At 36.5% G+C, this 26,615-nt stretch overlaps 4 protein-coding genes and 1 long non-coding RNA gene across 16 annotated transcripts; 2 read left to right on the plus strand and 3 right to left on the minus strand.

The window, feature by feature from the left end:
• The first annotated feature begins 36 nt into the window (after positions 1-36).
• On the plus strand, positions 37-7,081 carry LOC111797027 (protein PAT1 homolog). 2 transcript variants are annotated; one of them, XR_002815467.2, is made up of 6 exons: positions 37-494; positions 1,188-1,336; positions 3,048-3,104; positions 3,191-3,248; positions 4,048-6,275; positions 6,489-7,081. XR_002815467.2 is itself a non-coding variant. In XM_023679889.2 (5 exons), the coding sequence occupies exons 1-5, from the start codon at positions 413-415 to the stop codon at positions 6,153-6,155; spliced, it is 2,454 nt and encodes an 817-aa protein (XP_023535657.2). In that variant the 5' UTR covers positions 37-412; the 3' UTR covers positions 6,156-6,441. The 2 variants fall into 2 exon arrangements, 1 of the variants encoding a protein (XP_023535657.2); XM_023679889.2 differs by lacking the exon at positions 6,489-7,081 and having other exon boundaries at positions 4,048-6,441.
• Positions 7,082-7,815: 734 nt separating this feature from the next.
• On the minus strand, positions 7,816-15,344 carry LOC111797354 (BTB/POZ domain-containing protein). Of its 4 annotated transcripts, none has more exons than XM_023680344.2 (11): positions 15,061-15,344; positions 14,446-14,572; positions 13,313-13,820; positions 13,101-13,234; positions 12,561-13,003; positions 11,313-12,452; positions 10,715-10,867; positions 9,631-10,151; positions 9,074-9,414; positions 8,802-8,956; positions 7,816-8,671 (listed from the first exon to the last, which is right to left on the minus strand). In XM_023680344.2, exons 1-8 carry the CDS (start codon positions 15,156-15,158, stop codon positions 9,719-9,721), a joined length of 3,036 nt encoding a protein of 1,011 aa, XP_023536112.2. In that variant the 5' UTR covers positions 15,159-15,344; the 3' UTR covers positions 7,816-8,671; positions 8,802-8,956; positions 9,074-9,414; positions 9,631-9,718. The 4 variants fall into 4 exon arrangements, with proteins under 4 accessions (XP_023536112.2, XP_023536111.2, XP_023536110.2 ...); XM_023680343.2 differs by having other exon boundaries at positions 7,816-8,720; XM_023680342.2 differs by having other exon boundaries at positions 7,816-8,729.
• A 1,418-nt stretch (positions 15,345-16,762) lies between these two features.
• On the plus strand, positions 16,763-19,404 carry LOC111796577 (uncharacterized). Of its 3 annotated transcripts, XM_023679260.2 has the most exons (3): positions 16,763-16,902; positions 17,115-17,181; positions 17,582-19,404. In XM_023679260.2, exon 3 carries the CDS (start codon positions 17,691-17,693, stop codon positions 19,308-19,310), a length of 1,620 nt encoding a protein of 539 aa, XP_023535028.2. In that variant the 5' UTR covers positions 16,763-16,902; positions 17,115-17,181; positions 17,582-17,690; the 3' UTR covers positions 19,311-19,404. The 3 variants fall into 3 exon arrangements, with proteins under 3 accessions (XP_023535028.2, XP_023535030.2, XP_023535027.2); XM_023679262.2 differs by lacking the exon at positions 17,115-17,181; XM_023679259.2 differs by having other exon boundaries at positions 16,814-17,181.
• Positions 19,405-20,049: 645 nt separating this feature from the next.
• Positions 20,050-21,415, minus strand: LOC111796672 (uncharacterized). Its single transcript, XR_002815391.2, has 2 exons — positions 21,180-21,415; positions 20,050-20,349 (listed from the first exon to the last, which is right to left on the minus strand). It is a non-coding gene; the product is annotated as an uncharacterized LOC111796672 (long non-coding RNA).
• A 393-nt stretch (positions 21,416-21,808) lies between these two features.
• On the minus strand, positions 21,809-26,266 carry LOC111796673 (uncharacterized). 6 transcript variants are annotated; one of them, XR_002815392.2, is made up of 6 exons: positions 26,105-26,266; positions 25,110-25,383; positions 24,515-24,679; positions 22,744-22,792; positions 22,434-22,537; positions 22,075-22,328 (listed from the first exon to the last, which is right to left on the minus strand). XR_002815392.2 is itself a non-coding variant. In XM_087124511.1 (5 exons), the coding sequence occupies exons 2-4, from the start codon at positions 25,369-25,371 to the stop codon at positions 22,749-22,751; spliced, it is 471 nt and encodes a 156-aa protein (XP_086980637.1). In that variant the 5' UTR covers positions 25,372-25,383; positions 26,105-26,266; the 3' UTR covers positions 21,809-21,969; positions 22,744-22,748. The 6 variants fall into 6 exon arrangements, 5 of the variants coding, with proteins under 5 accessions (XP_086980637.1, XP_086980636.1, XP_023535161.2 ...); XM_087124511.1 differs by lacking the exons at positions 22,075-22,328; positions 22,434-22,537 and adding an exon at positions 21,809-21,969; XM_087124510.1 differs by lacking the exons at positions 22,075-22,328; positions 22,434-22,537 and adding an exon at positions 21,809-22,037.
• Between the last annotated feature and the right edge of the window lie 349 nt (positions 26,267-26,615).

Raw genomic sequence — 26,615 nt, forward strand, 5'->3', positions numbered from 1 at the left:
AAAGAAAAAAAAAAAAGAGCGTTCGTTTTGAATTGTCGCATTGGAATCCCCCAGTGATTGTGTTCATCTCTTTTTAGGGTTCCCAATTTTGGTTTCTCTCTCCGATTCAATTTCAACCCATAAAAAGCCCTCACTGACACACCGAAAAGAAAGCTCAATCCATGAGGACGACACACTAGTATTACTCTACCACCAACTGTACATATTTTTTTTTTTTGTTCATTTTGTTCATTTTGTCCAGGCCATTTCCCCTCAAACCCTAGGATTTTGACCTGTTAGGGTTTTCGATTTCATTTGTTTTCGTGTTTCGTTTAGTTTCCGATCCTATTCCGGCGTAGTTCTTCTTGATTATTCAGGTTAAGATTTGGTTTCCATGTTATTGCTTTTCGTCTCGAGTAATTGAGTCGTAGATATGGATGTTTTCGGTAACGGAGCTAGAGTTCAAGTGGCATCTACGTCCGGGGATCTCAAGCGTTTTGGAACCAATTCAACGGGTATGGTTTTTGCTTTCTTCTCGGATTCTCTCATGCAATTTTTTCTTTTGTAGCTTTATGCTGCTCTTTTGGACCTTTGTCTTGAATCATTGTTACTTCAGATCCATTTTATTTGAACTTCTTCTTAATTGTGTATATGAAGTCGGTGATTGAGAAATTTGAGCTCGGATGGTGGTAGTTGTTGTGTATAATCTTACAGTTGTGTTCTCGAATCTTCTGAAGGATGTGAGGATTTCGTTCTAGTCCTGTTATTGAGATGGAATATGTTAATTCTCAAGAATTTAGTCGATAACTGTTTGTTTGCGGATTATGGCAGTTGTCTGCGATGTTTCTCAATTTTTCTACCTAGTAATTTTAGGTCATTTTCTTAGGAAGTCGTTATTGGTTTCATGGAGCGATTGTTGTTGTTCTATGATGTAAATGTCGTTTAGGCCATTTGTGTTCTTGCGATAGTTACAATTTGAATTGTTGTTTTCTTTTTCTTTTGATTTCTTGGAACTTCACCGGAAGAATGGGGAGAGAACTATAGAGGTGGTTTATTTGATTCTTGTAGAAAACTCTCTATGCATAACGCTCTTCGGACGTTTGATAGTCACTTTATTTCATTTATTTATGATTAGATCTGAAACATGTTCTGATCTCTAGTTTTATAATGAAGATGCAAGTGATGTGATTTAATTTTCAATGTTGCAGAAGATGCTCTGTTTGATGCATCGCAGTATGCATTTTTTGGGAAGGATGTCATGGAGGAGGTTGAATTGGGGGGATTAGAAGATGAAGAGGATGATACCCTTGCTGCTGGGATTGAGGAGAAGGAGGAGGAGTTTTTGTTTGATAAGGAGGTATCTTTTATTTCCTTTGTTCTATACAATTATGTTCCTTTTTTTTTTTTAGCTGGATGCACATGTTTTCTTTTTAAAATCGGTGGTAGTTGCATGTGAACGAATAGAAGTCCAAGTTCAATCCGTGCCCTACAAGTTTCGGAAATTTAAATTTAAAATCACCCTATAGAAAAATTGGATCTCGTAAATTTTTGTTTGAAGAAGTTTTTTATTGTGTAGTTATGTATTTGAAGTTCTTGCATCATCTCCATTTTCTATTGATGATAAATCAATCATCAATAAGTCTGGGGGTGGGAATCTAATTATGAGGAATCAAGAAAAGAGGGAAATTATAAAAAAGTTGGGAAGAATTTGCTAAAGAGGTCGAACCCAAATGGCTTCCCTTGTCTATGACGTCCAAATAGCTCGTTCCCGTTTATTTCCAAGCAAATATTCTACAAGGTAGCAATAAAACCAGCTTCCCAACTCGAAAAGAGTTTGAATTATTGCCGAAGACTACTCATTTGTTATGGAGCATGAAAAGTATCCCCAAGTTAGAGGATCCATTTGATCTCCTTCCCCTTTGTATCTATGATATCCCTTTGCTTGTTATTTCCCTGTTTGTACCATCTTTCCTCCAAGAGGTTTCATTTGGTGGCCTCTGTGTTACCTTCTATTGCTGCCCTCTCTCCTTCTTTTGGGTTATGCTGTCCTTCGATTCCTAGTGGTTCCTTCTTTACTGTGCTTTGGAAGGTCGAAATTCCCAAGTAGTGACAGATTTGACAAATGTTTCATTGCAAAGTTAACACTTTGGATCATGTGTTGAGAAAGTTCTCTCGAACAGGGTCACGGTGTTGCATCCTTTATAGGAGAGTGTCTGAGGTCCTTGATCACCTTTTGTTGAGATGTCATTTTGCCTCCTTGGTTTGGGATTTTTTCATGTGGCTTGGCCTGATGTGTGCAGATCTATGCTGGAGGTGTTCTTCTTTAATCACCCTTTGTTACTTAGAGTTGTTATTTTATGGGTCTTTGGGCTTGGGAGAAGAAGTCATTATTTTCAAGAGGTTGAGAGGGTCTTGGGAGGTGGTCTGGACTCTTGTTAGGTTAATGTTTCTCTTTGGGTTCCATGGTTAATGAGTCTTATAATTATTCCTTAGGTACCATTTTTCTTAGATCGAAGCCCCCTTTTAGCCTAGGTGGTCCTTTTGTTGATATTTTTTTGTATTCCCTTTCCATTATTTTATTTGCCCTCAATGAAAGTTTGACTATTCATATAAAAAAAATCATTGGTTAAAATAAATCTGGATCTAGAGATGCCAATCAGCTTTCCTGTCTCTCTTACGCGGTAGATATTTTAATATTGCATTCCTTTTGGACTTATTCCCTAAAGAAAATGCATCAGTTTTAGGTTAATCCAGACAACATAATAAGATGGGTGTGGGAATTCATGGATTTATCTCATACAATTGTAAGTTTTGAAGTTACATGTGGTAGTCTTGATGAGAAAAACTGTTGCTGATGTAATCTTGGAACTTTTATAAAACATCGAGCAAGCTTGTCACTTTCTCCTTCTCTTATTGCACAAGTCGCATTTGAGCTACCGTGGTATTTTTTTGCTCTGTTACAAAATGTGCCATTTTATATTAAGAACTAACTCAAATGTTTGGTAATCATTTATAATTCATAAGTGCTACATAATTGGATTTAACTAACTCCTTTCTATGGTTTGCAGAGTGAGGACTTTAGACCTCCATCTGATATTGACGATCTTGTTTCTTCATTTGAAAGGGTTAGAAACCTTGTAGAACTCCTTTGCATGAATGACATGTTTCTATATTTTTATCTCTATTTGATTATTACTTTGTGTCCTTTCAGTTGAGCGAGGTTGGTAGCGGGCCTACGGAAGTTATTGGAGGTAGAGCATTGAGAGAAAGTAAGTTTTGCCTATCAACTGTTTGTGATGCTAAAGTAGTTCTCAAGTAATAGTTCGTATTGAATAGTTTGCTATTATCGAGATGGTCCAGTAACATAAAATGGCTTCATGCCGCAGACAAACATTACTTGGTGCTCTAAACTCCCTCCATCAAGGTGGGTCTAGAAAACTTCACCGTGGCAAAATTTATGTTTTATTTTTTATTAGCCTTTCAATTCTCAAAATTGAATTGGGAAAATTGAAGAGAACTTTAAAATCTGCAGTTCTTAATACTATTTTTATTTCAAATGTCCATTTCTTATTCTCTTCATCACAATTTAGGTGAACTTTTACTTGAGGAAAGTATTATAGACCTTTTGAAAATGTTAATTTGAGCATTCATAGCTTGGATTCTGTATGTTAATGTTGGGAATGTATTTTTAGAGGTTAGATTTTTGCCAATTTTTTTCCCTTATTGTGAACTATTTTGATCCTAGTCATCTTGCGTGGAAGGAGCCAGATGACAGATTTAGCTTTTTTCACCCCTAAATATATACTACTATTAGATTGCGTCCGACCACCCAATCAATTCAGACTCGAACCTAATCACCCCGCTTTTGGAGATGGAGACTTTACTCGTCGTCTTGACCCATCCATAGTCTGTAATCTAATTCCAACATCTTTAATCCTGACAAGCTTGTTTCGAACGAGATCTCTGTCTTTTCTTTGTTACACAACACTGAATGTACAGTTCATTTGTCGGTTCATGGTTGACTGATTTCCTTCATGTTCTTTTTGTCTTTCTCATCTACTCTTCTAGGTTCGTCAGTTAATGAATGGGCACGTGAGGAGGGCTTCTCTAATTGGCTTGCCCAGCAAGGCTATAATGTGCAAAGTGCTCAGGAAGGAAAAAGATGGTCATCACATCCACATTTTTCCTCTCTTGCTGAATCTACGTCTTTATATAGGACATCGTCTTACGCTGATCAGCAGCCACAGCCGCAGCAATACCACCAACAGTTCTCTAGTGAGCCAATTTCGGTCCCAAAGTCTTCATATCCTCCTAGCGGAATATCTCCTCATGCTTCGCCAAACCAGCATTCAAGCCATCTAAACATGCCTTTTGTTCCTTCTGGACGCCATGTAGTATCATTATCTCCATCAAATCTCACACCACCAAACTCTCAGATTGCTGGTTTCATTTCTGGATCACGATTTGGAAATATGCCGCAACTTAACTCTGGTCTCTCTGCTAACGGTGGACCGCAGAGCCAATGGGTCAACCAAATTGGCATGTTTCGTGGAGAACATTCCAGTCACCTAAACAATTTATTGCCTCAACAGTTACCGAATCAGAACGGATTTCCACAGTTACCACCACAGCCACCACAGCAGCAGCAGCAGCAGCAGCATAGGTTGCAACATCCTGTTCAGCCTCCATTTGGTGGTTCTCTACCAGGTTTTCAGTCCCATCTTTTTAATTCCCATGTATCTTCAGGCCCACCCCACTTAATGAACAAATTGGAAGCCATGCTCGGCGTACCGGATATGAGGGATCAAAGGCCTAGGTCTCAGAAAGGTAGACAGAACCCTCGTTTTATCCATCAGGGTAATGAGACCAGTAGTTTTAGGAATAACTTTGGGTGGCCTTTCTGTAGATCCAAGTATATGGGAGCCGATGAATTAGAGAATATTGTTAGAATGCAGCTTGCAGCAACACACAGTAATGATCCATATGTAGATGACTACTATCATCAGGCTTGTCTTTCAAGAAAATCTGCAGGAGCAAAGTTGAGGCATCATTTTTGTCCTAATCAACTAAGGGATCTTCCACCACATGCCCGTGCCAATAATGAGCCACATGCTTTTCTTCAGGTCGAAGCACTCGGTAGGGTTCCATTCTCATCAATTCGTAGACCTCGCCCTCTTCTTGAAGTGGATCCTCCAAGTTCGTCTGTTGGTGGAAGCTCTGATCAAAAGGTTTCTGAGAAGCCCCTTGAACAGGAGCCTATGCTAGCAGCTAGAGTTACAATCGAGGATGGTCATTGTCTGCTTCTTGACGTGGATGATATTGATCGTTTACTGCAATTCAATCAGTTCCAAGATGCCGGTGCTCAGTTAAGAAGACGTCGCCAGGTCCTGTTGGAAGGACTGGCTGCATCACTTCACATAGTTGATCCATGCAGTAAAGATGGTCACACAGTTGGGCTGGCTCCTAAAGATGATTTCGTTTTCTTGAGATTGGTTTCTCTTCCCAAGGGACGAAAGCTTCTCGGAAAGTACCTTCAGCTGCTCATACCCGGTGGTGAGCTCAAACAAATAGTCTGTATGGCTATTTTCCGTCACTTAAGATTCCTGTTTGGTAGTGTTCCTTCTGATCCTGGGGCAGCAGATTCTGTTAGTGAACTTGCAAGAATTGTCTCATTGCAAACCCAGAGTATGGATCTTGGAGCCCTAAGTGCATGTCTTGCGGCTGTAGTTTGTTCCTCAGAGCAACCTCCACTTCGCCCTCTAGGGTCCCCTGCTGGAGATGGGGCGTCCTTGATTTTGAAATCTGTTCTCGAGAGGGCCACGGATCTCCTAACCGACCCTCATGCTGCGAGTAACTACAACATTACTCACCGTTCTCTCTGGCAGGCTTCGTTCGATGAATTTTTTGGCCTTCTTACAAAGTATTGTGTGAACAAGTACGATAGTATCATGCAATCACTACTCAGACAATCTCCACAGAATCCAGCAGTAGCTGTCTTGGATCAAGCCACTGCCATCAGTCAAGAAATGCCAGTCGAAGTATTACGGGCAAGCCTTCCCCATACTGACGAGCACCAAAAAAGAGTATTAATAGATTTTGCTCAACGCTCGATGTCTGTTGGTGGATCTAACAACGGGGCCGAGCACTGTCGTCGCAACAACTTCGACTCCTTATGATCAAGAGGAGTTTGGTAAATGTTGCACCTTTTATCTTATACAGTTCCAACGAAGGAGCCTTCAGAATAATCTCATCAAAATACATGTGGAAGAACAGAGAAACCCCTTCCTCCACTAGAGGTCTCTCTCTACTACTGCTCCCTTAAATTCTATTCGTTTTTCTTTTGGTACGGCGGGTGAAAGAAAGGGGGTGGGGGCGTGCAAAACAAAATACTTGCTTCTATTCTTAGAATGATTCTTCTTTTCCTTCATGTTTTTTACTATTGAAAAATTAACGCCATTGTTATGTTGGGGTTAGTTTTGATTGTTTTTTTTTTTTTTTTTCTCTTCCAGGATTGGGTAGAGGAGGGGAGAGGTTTAGAGATAGAATGCGGTGTAAGTGGTCCAGATATGAATGAGAGATATAATGTGGATGGTTGAGGGTTAAGAGTGTACAGGGTTGGTCGGTCGGTCTTGAGAGACCAATTTCCCATGGTCCTTCACTATTTATAAATACCTGAGAAGGGTGGTGGGCATGGGTTTTTTAGTGTTTTATAATTTACTTTTTATGATGTTATTGGTGGCTCTATGCCCACACAAGAGAGACCGAGACCGAGACCGAGACCGAGACCGAGATCGAGATCGAGACAGAGACGAGACGACGGGGATGGAGTTGGACGTTGGTTGTGTTCTTTTAGCCCTAACAAATGGGGTTGGTGGTATTCATAGATCTTATGGGGAACTATTTTCATATATATATATATATATATTAAATAAGATGGATGTTAATAATAATGGAATGGGTTTTCCATATTAATTTTGGTCATTTGTATTTACTAAATTCCTACGCTTTATTTGTCTGCTACAATGGAATTAATTAATTAATTAATTAAATATTTGTATTGATTATGATGCCATGTCATAATTAATACAGTTATTGTGTTCGATTTTTACTTCCAACAATTTTGAACTAATTAATAATGTTTTGGTTGAAACTATGCCCATGTTGGTAGCTTATCTACTATTTTTTCTGTAAACTTACTAAGCTCTATTTGTAACTTCTTTTCTTTTTTTTTTTTTTTTTTTTTTTTTTTGCTGGGTACTTATTATATATATATATATATTTCAAAAGCAAACTAAGTAATTTTTTTTTTAATAGTGTCAAGCCAATCAAAGCTAGGGTCTTTTCTTATCCTTCTATCTCATCTATTACAGCAAGATAATTCATGGTGACACGAGGATCATGATGTTATACTCGATCCACTGCATCATACAAGAGGCACACAATATAAATCTATAAGACTTTTTTTAAAAAAAATTATGAGACTGTTCTTTGAGTTTGATTGGATACAAAATTCACTTTTTTTGATCTAATAGGCACGAGTCTTAAAAAATGTTGAATAGATTAGGCACAAAAAAGACGAAATTTAACCTATAGATTTAAGATTGGAAAGCTAATCAGCTCTTCGTTATTGGAATCACTTATAGTACTCATTTTTAGAACATCATGGAATCGAACCGGTAATTTAATCAATGGATAAGTTGCTAATATCTAAAACAAACTATGTACTGTACTTCACCTATTGTATTATGGGTAGTAGACATATTTATTATCCACACCTTATATAGGCTCTCTAGTACCATTCATTAGAGTAGAGACAAAAGATCTTAATTTGGAAGAAAAAAAAAATGCATTCTTCATGATTCAAATTGAAAAATAAACTCACCAACGTTTGTAGTTTGTTTATCATGTAAATTTAAGTATGGATCAACTTGACCCACCGAAAAAGAATATCACTATCTAGGAGTGAAGGATTAGAGTGCATAAAAGAAGGCATTATAGGTTCTTACTCGGTTGGGGAAAAGAATGAAGCATTCTTTATAAAGGTATGAAAACCTCTCCCTAACTGACGCATTTTAAAACTCTCAAGGGAGAGCCTAAAAGAAAAAGTCCAAAGATAAAAATATCTACTACCGGTGTGTTTGAGCTGTTACAAATGGTATTAGAGTCAAACATCAGGCGATGTGCCAGCGAAGAGGTTGAAACCCAAAGGGGGTGAACATGAGGCGATGTGAAGACATTGGGCCCCGAAGGGAAGTGGATTGGAGGGTCTCACATCGATTGAAGAAGGAAACAAGTGCCAGCGAGAACGCTGGACCCTGAAGGGAGATGGATTGTGAGATCCCACGTCGGTTGGGGAGAAGAACGAAACATTTTTTATAAAGATGTGGAAACCTCTCCTTAGCAGACGAATTTTAAAACTATCTGCTAGCAGTGTGCTTGGGCGATTACACTTACCCTTAAAGGTCGTTTAGCCTTTATTCTCGTAGGGCTCAATAAAAATGTACTGTCTCAGTCCCTAATTATCTAACACTGTTGCCAGAGGCAAAGGCAGATAGATATGCGAATAAAGTAATCATGATGGGATAGACATAGAAAGCATGTAGAAATCTAAAAAGAGACTCACAAGTCATTTCACGTAGTGCAGCACGACTGGAATTCCTCAAAAGCCAAAAGATATTCCTTCACAACCGTTCTATCCATAGCAAAGTAAAATTCTCGTCTGTAGTTAGAATGTTGAAAGCCTATATATCCTGAAGAAACTCGAATGTAAAACGGAGAAGAAAACAATGAACTAAAAGGATTCAAGAGAACAAGTGAATGACCTCATCAAATGACATTAACAAAAAGTGCTCGATCGGAGACGATGTTTTCGAGCTCTGGTTCCCTCATTGATTGGGTGTATAATGTATTTGTTGAAATCAGACTGAAGTTATTGTGTATAGTGTATACAACACAGGGTGGGCCATACTTGTATTATCTGACATAAACATCAAAATCAAAATTTAGGAGATCAGCATTGCAACAGTATGTATTTATATTTCTCAGCATTCAAAGAAACTATAAAGAGAGAGAGAGAGAATAACTGTCTACGTACCTCATTTGTCACACATCAAGCACGGCTCCATAAGCATTTGACAAGAGACTAGCTGAAAGCTGTAAATACTTCCACGTGCCAAACTGATCGATCCTCGTTTCAACCACGAAGTACAGGGTAGTTGAGGCAAAGAAGCGAGGGATACGACCGGTTACAATTGTAATGCCCCGCAACAATGTCTTCATTTGCAATCAGATTGTTATGACAACATAACTACAAGAGATCTCTCTGGAATAACTATATTCAATGCTGACTATGTAAACACTTTCCATGACGTTGCACCTCGAGAATCATCTGAAAAGATTCCTTACCGATGCCGACATTGTCTCATGTGGTTTCTCCTGTACGAGAAATGTTTGAGAATGGTGATGTGGCAACATAAGAAGTCTGAACTTAAACATGATTCGTGTTCGTTACAGCAAAGATAAAACTATCTTCATAAGAAATTAGACTGCTTATGTTAGAGAAATGAAGAGCTCAACTTACATCCGTATGTACGAGAGTAGTGAACTTGTGCATGGAGACTAGCATTAACTATAAGAGATATTTCAGCTTACCTAAAATGTTGTGCATGAGATTTTGAGGCCTTTCTAACCAGGAATCCTTATGCGACAGATCCTTAGCGGTGTTTAACAACCCAGAGCTCTAGTTACCCTCTTGAGAAAGTCGAACAGATGCAGCACGAACCATACTCAGGAGCCTTTCATCTAGTGTTTCGAGATCACCACAATTACGAAGTTGAGAATATAATGGAGCAATATAATCTGCAGCAATTTCAGCCAACTTCCACAAAGAGAAATCTCCAGCCATTCGAAGTACTTTGACCCACAAATGATGGGCAATATCAAGACAAACTACAATTACATGCAAGCACACTTCCTGAAGATCTTCCAGAAACCAGAACTCAGCCAACCAACAAAGCTCTACATGTGATTGAATCTCGTTCAACTTCTCTTGGTCATCCATATTATACCACAGACACCCACATGGAGGATCTGGCAGCTTGTCTGAGTAGAACCACTCCACCAGTTTAACCATTGCCTCCCAACTAACTGGAACCTTAATTATTTCCGAGTGGCTGTCGGGAAAAGAAAAAAAGGGAAAAAGACTGAATCTTTTAACTGTGGACTACAATAATGGCAAATAAAATCAGAACTGCTTTCAGAAGAAATTTCAAAGGAAGTTCAACCATTTCTACTCAGAAACAAACGGATTCGCCTCCATCAAATTCTTATAATGTGAAAAGTTTTAAGCTCGATTTATGTAACGAAAAAAAAGTAAAGAGAAGGCTCTCATAAAGTATTTGAGAAAAAAAGAAATTCATGTATAAATATTGATCGAACTGTGATCTGATGGCAATGAAAACTTAACAATCACGCAGTCTTTTAATCAATGTATAACATAATTCACTTTTCCACACTACACTACAACAGATCTCTTACAATCCAATAAATGCAAATAATATCTTATTTTCATCCTTAATTGAGAACAAAAGTGAATTGACCAAATAATATTACTAATAAAGAACAGCGTATCAAACAAACTCTGTAACTTTTTATGTTCTGTTCACTACATTGTAAATCACATAATAGTCCTTTTCTATGGTTGTGTATTGATATAATAAATGCAATGATAAAGTACCTTTCTTTCATTCCCGATTGTAACAAGGCTCTTAGATAGTCACAACTCAACCACAAAATTACTTTATGAACATGCATATGTGGCAAAGATAACGTGCAAACATCACATTTCCAACTAGTCTGCTTAGTTGCTTTTGCCTCCAAGGTGATGTCTCTGAAAACAAAACAAAATTGGTCATACAATCTTTTACGGAAAAGATAGTTACATGGAGGAAGGAAATCAAAATATGTTCCCTACAAGAAAATTACACTGCCCAACAACAAGACCAATTGAATGGCTTCGACCTAAATCAGAAAATGTAATAAAGGATCTTCTGCTGGATAATGTGAATAGTTGAAAAACACATGCTTAATAACATGTACTACCCTGTTACATTTTTCAGTAGAGAAATTTAATTCTCAGAAGTGAATATGAACACAAGGTTAAAGATTCAAAATGATTTAGTGGCCAACACATGAAGATATGTTCATTTGTATGATGATAAAAAAATGATTGTCTATCTGAAATCAAATACTCAAAGAAAAAGAATTTATTTTCACAAAATATATGCTTGTTAAATGAAACTTGATCTAGTTGATAAAAGCCAAGAGAAACCTACGAGAAAGGATATCCAGCTGGACCAAGAGCCGCCACAAGATTGAAGTGGGGGAAAGGTGCCCCCCACTTCGGCCTTCTTCTACAAAGTAAATGAAACAGAGTCTGTATTCTACAACGTTTAGCAAGACTTCTCAACTTTTTTGTAAGTTCCTCTCCAGTTTGGAGATGTCCCTTGTAGACATACTCAAGTAACTTCTCCATTGCATCATCATCAACGTGTGAAGATAAACAAACCTCTTTCTGAATCTTTCCAGATGAGTTCTTGTCTGAGGAGGATGAATGATTAGGAATTTTCTCAATGACAGGTGGCCAGTTAGGAGGCAGCAGTGATGCACACCGAGCTGCAAGAATCACACCATGGGCATTTAGACACTTCCCATTTGTATGAATGAAACGAATGTCTGAATAGTCAGCCCCATCAAGTGCTCTGCCAATCCTGTTCCCAAGTTTACTAGGAAACCCATACAGTCCCAATAAACTAAGGACATATGCAGCATACCACTTTAGTCCCGGAGAGTAACTACCACTGCAGATATCCTGAAGTTGGCTTATTAACTCATCTTCAGCAAATCCAACTAATAAAGAAGATGTTTCTCTTTCATTTGTCAGGGGGCGTAATTGTAAAATTAACTCAGCCAGGCCCACCAAACTATATAAAAGTAGGATATCTCTTCCCTCCCATTCTTTGTTAGGGCCCTGACAGCAAGCTCTCTCATGAAAATTAAAAAGCAAATGTGGAGAATAGCTCAGCCTATCTAAATGGACTTCATTACTCAAGCACCACTTAACAAAGGAGACTATTGCCTTCATGCCTTCTGCATTCTTGTCCCACACTGTATACTGTGGCAGACCTACACAACATACTAAACTTAACAAGTTCACGACTATTAGAATATTTGGCATACCAGAAATTGTCCCAAATGAGATGCCCGTCAGTGTATGCCTGAAGTCCTTCAAATATGACTTAATATTCGGCTCTAGCATCTTTGTTAACATAGACATCGTCATTGATGCAATATAATTGGAAGGAGAATAAATCATCATCATAATAGCTCTCAATAATGATTCATTTTTTGAGGCATTTACAACATCACTTTGACAGATTTGACGCCAACCCATAAATAATTCTGCAAATGCCAAACTGTCGATAAAACATTTTTAAAACATGAGTCTATAATGAAAGAAAAACATCATGAAAGGATTAGGCATAATAAAGTAGAACTCCACATGAAATGAATAATGGTAATACCAGGCACATGATAGAAGCATGTCAATTAGGGGTCTGTTTGAACTTTTGTTCAGGTAGACATCTTCATTGAAGTTTGTTGCAAGCGAACCAAGAATTTCCCAGATATAAACCCTCAATCCAGGAAAATAATTTGACTTAAGACCCTCCCGAGCAATGTTTATCTGGTCTTCCAACGACAAAGTACATTCATATAGTTGTTTGGGACACTTTCCAAGTAAAAGATGTAGGAGAGCTCTGTCAATTCCATGTTTCCAAAAATAATTGTGATGTTGGCCAGCCCAACGAGTGATTAAGGCCAAGCGACTGGCCTCCTCAAGCAACCATATCTGATTATTGGTAACTGTTGCAGGTTGTAAACTACATTCAGTCATTGCATTTAATATGGCACTGACAATTGGTTCACAAAATGAACTCATCCTTTCCAAACCGGTCTCCTCATTTATCTGAGCAAGAATGTCACAAAATAAATTTTAAGCAGAGAACATGTATTCATTCAATACGGTGTCTATAATGAACATGTTAACAGTTCTTAGTTCTAACCACTAAACATTGTGCAAGTCTAAATGCTTCAATCCTAACATGATGAGGGCGTGAGCTGGCCATGCATTCCACCATTTCTTGCAGAATTGCTTCTCCACGCTCTAAAAGCTTCTTTGCACCAATACCACATAGAGCTGCAAAGGAAATTGACAACTTTTTCTCAATTACCAATCCACAAACTCAATGTATGAAAATTCCCCCGCATTCATTACCTATTGCAGAGTACAACTTCAAAACTTCAGCTCTAACTGAAAAGTCTGGCTTGGCATACATATCATACAAACCTTCCATCAATTTTGCATCACTCCAAACTGGAAACCTAGAGAGAGGCCACCTAGAGAGTATTATACTCAAAAGAGAAAAAAGAGGTTGAATATATTCAACTGGGTTCATAGCTCCAGAAAAGTCTTTAATTGTGCCAATCAAATGAAGAACAACTTCTGTCTTTTTTAGAATCTCCCAAAGTGCTTCCTCACTTTTACTCGGTACATTTGAAAGAATCAAATTCAATGCTGTAGCACATGCTGCAGATGTTTGTATTTGACGAGCAGGTAGCAAACATGAAAGAGCATGAGAAAGGTCCAAAATGAAAGGTTTTAACAGTGCATTTGGTATAGCACTGAACAGCTTTATAGCAACATCAGCTGCTATGCTTGACACTGCCCCATTCTTGTCTTCAAGAATCCACACCAAAGAATAAACAATATCAGGTATAGAATCCTGAAAGAAATGGAAGGGATGACAGTAACTATCTGAGAACAAAATTATTAAAAAAAAAAAAGAAAAAGAAAGAAGCTCCAGACATATAGTAAATGAAGACTTTCCAACAGTAGGTAGCCACCTACATAAGGTGACTTCAACTTAAGAACATAATGCATAAGAAGACACAAGGACAGTCACAGAATTTAACGAGTTATTATGTTTTATGCAAAACAAACTTAAAATTAACCAGAAGCATGAGAGAAAAAGAAAAGGGAAGAAAAGAACCATTCTGGTTTCTTTTCCACTGTGTAACTATCAATATTTATTCTTTTTATTTTATTTTGCCCACATTCTTCCTACGATGACTTACCGACCCCCACCATAAAAATAGTAAAAAAAAAAAAAAAAAAAAAAAAAAAAACTCCAATTTAGTAGTGAGATATCAATGCTTATGGAGAAAAAGGTCTTCATTTCGACACGTCCAATTCCAATCCAAAACCTTCACTGTTATAGGATAGTGCAGTTCCAGAGAGAGAAAAAAAAACTGAAAGTATGACTCTAAACAACTATAAAAAGAAAACGGAATGAACAATTGAGCTTGATTGGATTTCCAAAATCTAAAAAACAACACTAAGTGCGATACCTTCACGAGGTGATGGTAGCATAACTCCCTGGGAACAGATTCAAGAAATGCTGCAATGGAACGAACAACATGTCTCTGTACCTCATTATCCGAGCACATCCATTTTCTCTTGTTTTGTTCATTAAACCTGACTTGGAAACAACAATTCCGCGGTTATGGTGTAAATAAACTAATCTCGTAAATAAATAGAGCGTGAATAGAAACATTGCTGATCAAGTGAGTAAATTACAACACCTACAAATTTTCGGAAACAGTTGATCACCTAAAAGAAGCACACAACATTGTGTTTCAAGGTTTCAGACATCTTTTCTTGAATTGTTTTTAAAGCGACCTTCGAGAAGAGATAGCCGATAGGTGGAAATAATAACTTTACGAGATAGGCAAACCTCAAAGATATTATCGCAACCGACTTACAAAACAAACTAAATCAACTTTCTGAACCAAAGAAGGATCAAACTTCCAAGAAAACTCAAAAGAAAAGTTCAATTAGTTAATTATAGTGCAAACAAACAAGCACGTCGACATGCTCCACAGAGCAATAATAGAAAAACATACAAAAAAATGCATCAAATTACAGCGAGTGAGTTCTGGCACTGAAGAAGACTGAAAACTGACCTGGTACCGAGATTGAGAGCGTCGTGAAGACGGCGATGGAGAGTGTGGATGTGGCTGGTAGATTCGACTCGTCCACCACCGCCTCTGGAGGATCTCATCTCGAATGGCAATCGAATTTGTCAGTTTTCTATAAGGCGAAAGAGAGAGCCATTAGAAGTGTACAGAGTTTGAGCAGATCATTGAAGTAGGAGAACCGCCTTGAAGCTTATTGTACGCAATTCTCAGCTCTCTCTCTCTCTCTCTCTCTCTCTCTCTCTCTCTCTCTCTCTCTCTCTCTCTCTCTCTCGTTGTTTCGCGGTGATCAAAGGGACGAATGGCCAGAAATGGAAACTATTTATAAGGAACTAAAAACATTGACCTTCTTATCTTTTCTGCAAAAATTAAAATGGTTTAAATTATTTTTGTTTAACTTAAAATCACGCAAAAATATATTTTTATATTAATTTTATTAATAATTTAAAATTAATATAATGTTGTATCGAAATTAATTTTATTTTAAAAATACACAAATATTCACTAAAACACAGTTTTTGGGATTAATGTTCATTTTTAAAAGTAATTTTAAGATCATTAAAATTTTAACATTTGAGGAAAATAAATAAATAAATAAAGAACGGTAAAGCAAAAGTTGTGAGATAGGACAATTTTTGGAGGGAAATACAAATTTAAGAGAAACAAAAATAGAGGAAATTGTTATTCAGGGGTGAAAATTTAGAGATGAGTGAGATATAATAATAAAAAAAAAAAAAATTACTGAGATAAAAAAAATATTAGGAAATAAATTTACTAAAAAAATAGCGGTATTAGATGATCCTAATGACCTGAACAATCTATACTACTCAATGAGTTGAGTTTTGTCAACTTCTCCCTATCCGATAGTTATATGCAGTAAGTTATTGTTGTTGTCATATAACACCGATTTCGATTTCTCAACTCTTACTTTCAAAACCCTCTTTCGAAATCTTTCTGTCCTCGTTTTCTTAAACTTTTTTTTTAAATTTGGGTCAGAGGCTCGAGCATACGTCGCTTGACCGTAGGCGACGCAAAAACGAATAGGCTTAGACTAGAGAGGTACATAGAGCAGTATAGAGACGGAAGCTGTTCATGTATCCATCTTTTTCATTATCTATCCCACAAAATTCTCTATTTATTTTTTTATCAACTAGAAACAAATTTCTGATATTTTTTTATTTAAAAATTAATGAATATTCCAATAAAACTTTTTTTTAGGGTTAACTTCTAATTAAAAAATGTAAAAAAAATCTAATATATTATTCACAAATAAATTATATTATAATATTCTACCATCATAATTAATAAATAATCAAAATTTAATATTACAAAAAAAATCAATATAATTTTAATTTAAATATTGTAGCATAGTCTCAAAATATTTATAAAGTATAATTGATGGCAAAATTTATGAAAATATAACGGTAAAAACAAAGAAAAAAAAAGAAAATTGATTTATTATAATTTTGTAATTAAAAAAAAAAATATATATATATATATATATATATATAGAAAAATCTCTCACCAAGGTGGGCCCCAATCCGCGTGGTGAATGGAGATTAGAGAAGAAGACAAAGGACCCCACGGAATCGGCAAGGAAAGCGCGTGTTCCTCACTCCATGAAAAGCCGCGTGGGTATCAGAGAATAAAAACTTGGATAACGAGATGTGGAGGGGACTGGTGTGGAGAGGAGCCAAGTCACTCGAACGAAAGCTTCATAAGGAAAAAAATGGGATTACCTAAACAGAGAGATTTCATTTCAGCTCTTCAAGATTCAACGCTTTTTGGAGCCGAAGATTAGAATCCGCTCGATCGATTTCTCATTCCAGTGTATGTTCATGATTTCTTCCACTTATTTCCCTTCGGCAAACAAATTTCACTTGAAAATCTCAGAAAAAATGGCCTGAATCTCATACTTTCAGTCTCTGCATATCTTTTCTTTTGATCCGTACTGAACAATCCTGCATTATACCGAGTTTTAGATGATTGAAGAAACGCCGATAATAATGTAACCTAACCTAAACAGAGAGATTTCATTTCAGCTCTTCAAGATTCAACGCTTTTTGTAGTCGAACGGAAGAATCCTCTCGATCGATTACTCAGTCCAGTGTATGTTCATGATTTCTTCCACTTATTTCCTTTCTGCAAACAAATTTCACTTGAAAATCTCAGAAAAAACAGCCTGAATTTCATACTTCCAGTCTCTGCCTATCTTTTCATTTGATCCGTACTAAACAATCCTGCATTATACCGAATTTTAGATGATTGAAGAAGCACCGATTCTTAGAATATGATATTGATTTCTCATTCCAGTGTATGTTCACGATTTTTTTCACCTATTTCCATTCTGCAAACAAATTTCACTTGGAAATCTCCGAAAACGACCTGAATTTCATACTTTCAGTCTCTGCATATCTTTTCATTTGATCCGTACTAAACAATCCTGCATTATACCAAGTTTTAGATCATTGAAGAAGCACCGATTCTTAGAACATGATATTGATTCCAGGTTTCTGATTCTGATTCTAAATGCCAAAAAGAGAGCGATTACTGTAAAGAAGTAGAGGATTTTACCGAGTTTCTTTCAGCAGCGACTCATCCGAAACCACAAGAACAGAATGTGGGCTCTTTCCCCATATCCAAATCTCTCACTTAATAAAGGATTTTCTAAAGTTTCAGCATCAGCTCAGATTACAATTTTCCCACTGCCAAATTGGAGGATCGGGAAGGGCGATCAAAAGAGTAGAGAGCTTAGGCTTAACGATGCTTTTTTTCACTTAGAGTTCATGATTGAGAATGGCCAAAAGCCTGATGAATTCCACGCCACTCGGTTACTGTATGATCTCTGCAAGGCATGTAAGATGAAGAAGGCTGTGAAGGTAATGGAGATGGCAATTGGGTCAGGAATCATTCCAGATGCGTCTTCTTATACCTTTTTGGTAAGTTCTTTGTGTAAAAAAGGGAATGTTGGTTATGCAATGCAATTAGTGGAGAAAATGGAGGAATATGGGTATCCTACCAACACTGTTACTTATAATTCACTTGTGAGAGGGCTTTGTATGCATGGAAATTTGAGCAAGAGCTTGCAGCTTTTAGACAGGTTGATCCAGAAGGGGCTTGTTCCTGATGCTTATACGTACTCTTTTTTGCTTGAAGCTGCGTACAAGGAAAGAGGAGCTGATGCAGCCATTAAGCTTTTGGAGGAGATAATTGCAAAGGGTGGGAAGGCTAATTTGGTTAGCTATAATGTTTTGTTAACTGGGTTGTGTAAAGAAGGTAGGATAGGAGATGCCATTCAGTTGTTTAGGGAGTTGCCTTCACAAGGATTCAGTCCAAATGTTGTTAGTTATAATATTTTGTTAAGGAGTTTGTGTTATGAAGGGAGGTGGGACGAGGCAAATGTGCTTCTAGATGAAATGGACGGTGATGGTGACGATCGTTCCCCGTCGAATGTCACGTACAATATATTGATTGGTTCGCTTAGTCTCCATGGTAGAATAGGACATGCTCTTGAGGTTTTGGAAGAGATGATTCGGGCAGGGTTCAAGCCGATGGCTTCGAGTTATAACCCGATAATCGCTCGTCTTTGCAAAGATAGGAAAGTGGATGTTGTTGTGAAATGTTTGGATGAAATGATGCATAGGCATTGTAATCCCAATGAAGGAACATACAATGCTATAGCTACACTTTGTGAGGAGGGAATGGTTCAAGAGGCATTCTCCATCATACAGAGTTTGGGCAACAAGCAACATTCCTCTACTCAAGAATTCTATAAATTCGTTATTACGAGCTTGTGTCGAAAAGGAAACACATATCCAGCGTTTCAGCTTCTCTACGAAATGACAAAGTACGGGTTTACGCCCGACTCGTTTACCTATTCGTCTTTGATCCGGGGGTTATGCATGGAGGGTATGCTGAATGAGGCAAATGAAATATTCAGTGTAATGGAGGAAAATAACTACAAGCCTAGAACTGAAAATTACAATTCACTCATTCTTGGTTGCTGCAAATCTCGAAGAACCGATTTGGCCTTCGAGGTTTTCGAAATCATGGTCGATAAAGGGTATCTGCCAAATGAAACAACGTACACCATTCTCGTGGAAGGGATCATCCAAGAGAAAGAGATAGATCTTGGAACCAAAGTACTGAGGGAGCTGCAACTCAGGGATGTAATAAGTCAAAGCACAGTGGAAAGACTTGTTATGCAGTATTACCTAAAGGAATTACCATTAAGATAATTCAGTTGACCGTTCATCAAGAACACGACGTGAACACTGGTATGTACATTATTTACAACTATGTACATGTTTTTAGTTCACAAGGCTTCTTTTATGTACATAGCTAATTGCTTGTTGAAAGAAATCCTTAATGTCGATTACTATTCGAAAATGTTTTAAATTTGAAGATCTATCAGATGTAATATTCAATTTCAAAAATATTGAATAAACTTAAAAATCTATTAAACATTAAACACAATTTTTTAAGAAAAAATCGAACTTATTAAACAAAAAGGGGGTATTTGGAGCACTGGTTCGGAATCAAAAACCTATTTGGATAGGTCGGTTCTAGAATCCTAAAACATCGAGGGATCGGGGCGGCCATCCTCCTAAGATTTCTCTCCAGCCCCAAAATCATCGTCCAAATGAAGTTTAAAGACCTCTAACTTATCATATATTTTGACCAGTTGAGCTAGAACTTCTATTCGAGCTCAAGTATGGTTTACAATAAGCTAGTTGATAATATATATTTCGACCTTAACATAATATATATTTCAACCCGTTGAGCTAGAACTTCTACTCTTGCTAGATTAGTGTAACGACCCAGATCCACCGCTTGCAGATATTGTCCTCTTTGGGCTTTTCCTTTCGGGCTTCCCCTCAAAGCTTTAAAACGCGTCAATTATGAATGTTAAAAAAAGGAGGGATTAGGAAATCACGTCCTTGACTGCAAGTAAAATATTCAGCATGTACCAACCAATAAGCTAAAAAGGCCACATAAATTGATATTCAGTCTGAACAAACTGGATATTAAAAGGAAAGCAAGTCAAACCATATAAGGTTATGCAAAGTAATAAAAACCAAAGGAAATGGTGCAAAACTATCTTCAGAAGAACACTAGAATCTCCACCACTTCAAGCACCTAATGCTAGACAGCAATGGAGAAAATAGGCACTGTAAGGAGAAAGCTCGATCATTTTCCAGATATCTGCAACTACTTAGACCTCTGTCTCATCTTTCGGCGCTTTCTCTTGAGCCTCCTCATACGCTTCTTCTTCCACTGGCATTCAGAACCCCCCCAGTAATCAAAAACAATAATTCAAAACCAAAAGAAGAGAACGAAGAATCAAATAAATAAGAATTCAGAACCAAAAAAGAGTATGATGAGAATAATGCTATTCCAATATAAACTGAAAATTGAAAGCAGAAAGAAAAATCGATATAAACCTGTTTTAAGAATTTGAAAAACTAACTGTGGTTTTCAAATATTGGTCCTTGATGTATTAGAAAAGAACATATGACCAACCATTATTCATCAGAAGCGTATTATAAATTTAAGTACACGGCAAAAACAAGAGAAAAAACATCAAAACCATTTTCACTTCACAATCCGAGTGATTGAATATCAACCCTACACCGATAATAAACCCACAGTTATGAGAAACAACAATCAGTAGATTTTGGTTCAGAATTAAGTAGAAACAAAAAACAATCACGAAGATACATAACATCGCATTGCTAGACCTAGAAGTGTAAAGGCATGTTTTACGCCAATATGCCAAAATAATAGCAGAAAATCCTAAACTCATTTTCAAAATCACAAAACCTAAGAACCTTAACGAGAAGTTAATTACCTAAAAACATTAACAAGTATTTAACTAGTTTTGATTCGTGAGGAGATAAGAAACGACCACGGTCGAATTACGAGACCGGAGAAAAACAAGAGCATACTTTCGACTCCGATCGCGCCAAAAATACATCTCAATATCTAAATCCTCAAAGCAGACACATAACATTGAGAAAAATTGCAAGGATGGGAAAAGTTCCGAGAACGAAGCCGCTTAAACCTATTGTAATTAACGTAAGATGAGAAGAATTTGGAAGAAGAACCTTAGCTCTCATTGTCGATGGCGAACGAGCTTTGCCTCAGAAGAACAATGGCCGAAGTTCGATCCTTCAGCCTCTCTCGACGAGAGTGTGAACCGGAACAATCTTTTAGGCGCCTTCTATTTTATAGTGGATATCAGAACCCTAAACCTTACTATTGAGTGTTGACCGAGTCAGAACTGAGAAGGTTACTTTAGTCTTTAAAATTATAAACAAATATTCATTCTAACTAAGTTAAGTTGACGTTTAATAATAGTTTCTTATCAAATTTAAAATTCTTAAAAATTAATTTATATATTATATATAAATTTATTTTTTAATTTTTAGTTTTCTTATATTTATGAGTATTTGAATTAACTATTGTATACCTCGGACTATTTTAATAAGTAATATAATAAATTCTAAAACACAAAAATAAACTAAAATTATGCTACACATACTCAACATCAACCCAAATTATTTTTTTCCTTCGAAAAAAATTCTAGTTTTCTTAATTTTTATTTTTTTTGAAAATGACGAAAAATCTCAATAATAGATGCATTTTGTTCGACTTAAACTATAAATCAAACTTCCGAGAGAACCACTAATTTGAGAACAAAAACTCTTCTCACAAGTCAAAGCATCCATCAAACGATTGAAAATTTCTCAATATTTCAGTCATTCATTTATTATCTGTCACAAGTCAAAGCACGAGTGAAAATTTCTCAATGGTCATCCATTTATTATCTGTCACAAGTCAAAGCATCCATCTGACAGTGAAAATTTCTCGATACTACAGTCATCCATTTATTATCTGTCACAAGTCAAAGCATCCATCAGACGAGTGAAAATTTCTCAATACTACGATCATCCATTTATTATCTGTCACAAGTCAAAGCATCCATCAAACGAGTGAAAATTTCTCAAAATACTACAGTCATCCATTTATTATCTGTCACAAGTCAAAGCATCCATGAGATAAGTGAAAATTTCTCGATACTACAGTCATCCATTTATTATTTGTCACAAGTCAAAGCATCCATCAGACGAGTGAAAATTTCTGAATACTACGGTCATCCATTTATTATCTGTCACGTCCACACAATAATATAAACAAGCATGCATGCATGAGAGTACATGTTGAGGATTGTTGGGGAAAGGTGTTTTGTTCTCCTGCCCAGCAAATGTGGGACATCAGTACATAGAGACAGAATGATGTGAATGCGAGAAACTAAAACATAAGCTAAATGTTAATAGTAACATCAAAACTCCACTCACGAGTCGGAAATAGATAAATTGTGCAGGTTGTATGTGTGTGTACATAGACCGAGGGAGAAAATTTCAATACTATTGTAGGGTGATGTACTAGTTCGATTTGTTGCCTGCCACGTTAACGTCGTTAAAAGATAAGCAAAATAAAATCGATAGTGTGAACGAAAGAGTATTTACATATATGTGTACTAAAAATTTTCCTGAGAGAGTGACAGAGGCATAACTCTTAACTTACTAATGGAAAAATTACCCATGTTGTACATTCAAAATCACAGTATTTTCAGTGAAGAGAGGAAAGGGACTGTAGAGTACGTACAATCTTCAACCATGTTGAGTTTGCGAGGAACTTTGAGAGGAAAGAGTATCTGTACACAACAAGGAATATTTGAGTGACAATGAGACAAGGCTCGAAGCTAGCTTGCGCGCACCTCGACTGATCTCACGTGACAAAAATTAGTGCATAAACAATCAGCCAAATGAGCTCAAAATGAATGCTTACTACTGGCAATCAGAAAATAAGCATTTAATCTATAAACCTTTGACGAGGATCCAAATTATGAGACAGAAATCTGGAGGAGTCTTTCATTTTGTGGTAATCGGTACGAGTGAAAACCGAGCAAGTAATTTCTCAGCGTTTGAATGCTATAATTTATACCACTGATTGATGCAGACTATATGATGAGATGAGTAGGGAAGGGAATGGCCAGGAAAGGATACCAATCAAAGATTCGAAACCAAGTTTAGAGTGAAATCAGGTTCAGGAGCGAAGAGGTACAAGCCATCAAAACACAAGGAACTGATTCTAGTAGAGTATATATATCTTAAATAGTACACTTGGATCTTAGTATCTAGTAGATAAGCTTCCTTAGGAGTCGTTCAAAAATTTTACTTCATTCTTTTTTTTCGTACAATAAATGGAGTATAATGAACGTTGGGGCATGAATATTTGAACCACTAATCTTAAAGGAAGAAGTACCCAGTAATTTCCACCCGAAGGTAGAAAACATTACATATAAACGCAAAAAGATGAGACATTCGCTCAAAGCTTCAAACAAATTACCAATGTCTTAAATAGTACACTTGGACCTTAGTATCTAGTAGATAAGCTTCCTTAGGAGTAGTTCAAAAATTTTACTTCGTTCTTTTTTTAGTATAATAAACGTTGAGACATGAAGATTTGAACCTCTAATCTTAAAGGAAGAAGTACCCAGTAATTTCGGTCGAAGAAAGGATAATGTAAAGAACATTACATATAAACTTACTTCAGCTATTATGGTAAAAAAGATGAGAAATTGGCTCAAAGCTTCAAACAAAATTACCAATGTCTGCAACCCGGGGTGAAGACCTGTGAACTTTCAACATCCTACATTATAGATATTTAAATGCTAGAAAACTATATGCAAAATGATTTTTTCCCATGGCATTACCAGAAGTAAGCTCAAACATTCAGAAAGCAAAACAAAATCAAGATTTACGGCCTAAGAAGCATGGTTATAATAAATCATGAAACTAATATTTGCACACTCAACAGATCTTTAGCCTAAACTTCAACAGAGAAACATGCCTTCTTACAAAATTGTTACATTAAGAACACGTCCAATTACATAATGTATTAAAAAAAAATCATATGATATTTTGATTAATAAACACTGTGAAGGAAGAACTGAGGTTTAAAATCATCATTAAAAGATTTCTTGTTCCACATGTTAATGTGAAGGTTCAAAATCTTCCACCTTCTGAGGTTTTCCAATAAATATTAGCCCAATTTGAGTTCATTATATGTAAATCAATACACAGAATAATACAGGGAATGCCAGGAAGAACAAAGGGCAACTCAAAAACTTCATCGATTCACAATCTCGACACTTGTATGTCGAATGAATTAAAAACAGAAAATGATTATGATAAAATGGAGAGAATAAAAAAACAAATAGTCATTATCATACGTATGTGTTTTTTCAGAAACAAGAAATGGGAACATTATTAAACATCCTTGACAGCCAATGATATTATCCAATAAATTGCCATTAAATTAAAAGCCATAAAAGATAATAAAATTGAGGCCATTGAAGAGAGAAATCAATCACCTGGTCGATTGCCCATCGAGATTGCCCGATCTATGTTATCTAATCTTCGTTGTATGGATCTTAAGATGGAATTTAGCGACAAAACTCTCTTTCTTACACTTGAAATCCTCGAGGCATGCTGCATGATGAATGGAAAAGGTGCATCTTCAAGTAACTGATCCAGTTCTGTAAAGGTTGAAGTAATAACTTTTCACAGCATTGAAAAGGCCATGAAATTCAGAAGTTGAATTTTTGCATCCAAGACAAGAATAAAAGTAAATTATGAAAGAATGTCATTTATAATGTATAAAATTCCCTTAAACCTAGCAAGTTACAGAATCTTCGAAGTTATATTGCTATAATATAATTAGTCAAACTAGTACAAGGAAGCAATTCTGTTTTATAGGAAAAAGCTAATAAAACTGTGTAACAGCCTAAGCCCACGGCTAGTAGATATTGTCCTCTTTAGACTTTCCCTTCCGGGCTTTTTCCTCAAGGTTTTTAAAACGCGTCTGCTAAGGAGAGGTTTCCACATCCTTAGAATGCTTCGTTCCCCTCTCCAACCAATGTGGGATCTCACAAAAACAAAGTAAGAGTAAAGTAATAGTAATTCTACCTATAGTGATACGATCAAGGGAAGATGAAAGCTGGCTCTGGCTTTTAAGAGTATCATCAGCTTTGGAATCAAAATCCCTTATGATGTTGATAAGCATGGAAGAAAGCCCATTTGCTAGAGCATTAGAGTTTTCCAAATTCGTGTTTGCAAGATCATTTTCTTCCTGGAGGTCACCATTTCGACTAATGGAAGTCTCCAATTCGACAGAGACATTGCTGTCCTCATTGGCAGGATCATGGAGTACTTTCTCCGGACTGTGCATCTCAGCCAATATCTGAAACAGATCGCCAATTTCATTGTCACAATCGTAATCGCCCATCTTTCTCCGAACACATATAGGTTCGATAGTGACCAGCATAATATAGAACCAATTATAACATCCATAATGTGCGGCAAAAAACAAGAAAATGAAAATAGTTTCCACAATTTCAACATGTAACGAGTGTGCCATCAACGAGAGAACAATCAAAACTAATAGCTACTAAGAATAAATCTCGGGGGTCGACTGTCCGGAACAAAACTTTAAGCAAAACACGAGAACAATAAATTTCCATGAAGTTATGCTCGCAACTAACGCAATTATTCGGAAATAATCATACAGATTCAATCGCAAATTCTTGAAAACCAGAACAGAATATAGTTAATGCGCAGCAACTGACAACTATATCTGCTATACTTTTCTAAAAAATTATCTACAAACCAACGAAATGAACATCCAGATGAATGCAAGAAACTGATAATAGTATAAGATCACTGGAAGAAGAACAGTCAACGAGAGGATTGGAACAAAAAGCACAGCGCATGACTAGCGAATCGCTAATTTTCTGGAATTTTTGAACAAGGATCACTCAACGCATCTAGGTTGGAACTCCGCAATAAGCAAAAGTTTCCTCGAGATTAGCTTCCATTCATACTAAAAAATCAAGCAATACGAGAATGGAATGATAATCGAATTCCATAGATAAATTTTAGTAAAACGGGACCTCACCACCTACCGTAGTTCGCAGTCTCTCTAAACTTCGTGCTTCGAATCCAGAAGAATCCGCTAACTGGTTCGACGTCGCCGGCGCAATCGTGGGAGATAAGAATCAGAGAGAAGAATTTCTAGCCCAATTCCGAAAAGAATCTGAGTAACAATGTGTCAAGGTATCTTCCCCCCTAAAATTATACTAATTTTTACTCTTAATCTTCCAATTTTATCTAATTACACTCCAAATTCAAATTAAATAAATGGTCACCATCTTAATCGTAGGTTTTTAGTCTCTAATAAATTATTGCTAAAAATATTGTTAAAAAAAATTATATTATACGTTCAATTAATTATAAATATATATAACAAATCAATAAAATTAGAGTTTTTTTTTTCTTTAATGTAAACTAAATCACACTATTTATCTATAATTTTTGTTTTTTTTTGTTTATTAATAATTGTTAGATAAACATGACTCTCCACAGTGGTATGATATTGTCCACTTTGAGCATAAGTTCTCATTGCTTTACTTTACT

The sequence above is a fragment of the Cucurbita pepo genome, chromosome 6 (assembly GCF_057944985.1).
Source record: "Cucurbita pepo subsp. pepo isolate OVF chromosome 6, ASM5794498v1, whole genome shotgun sequence".
NCBI lineage: Eukaryota > Viridiplantae > Streptophyta > Magnoliopsida > Cucurbitales > Cucurbitaceae > Cucurbita > Cucurbita pepo.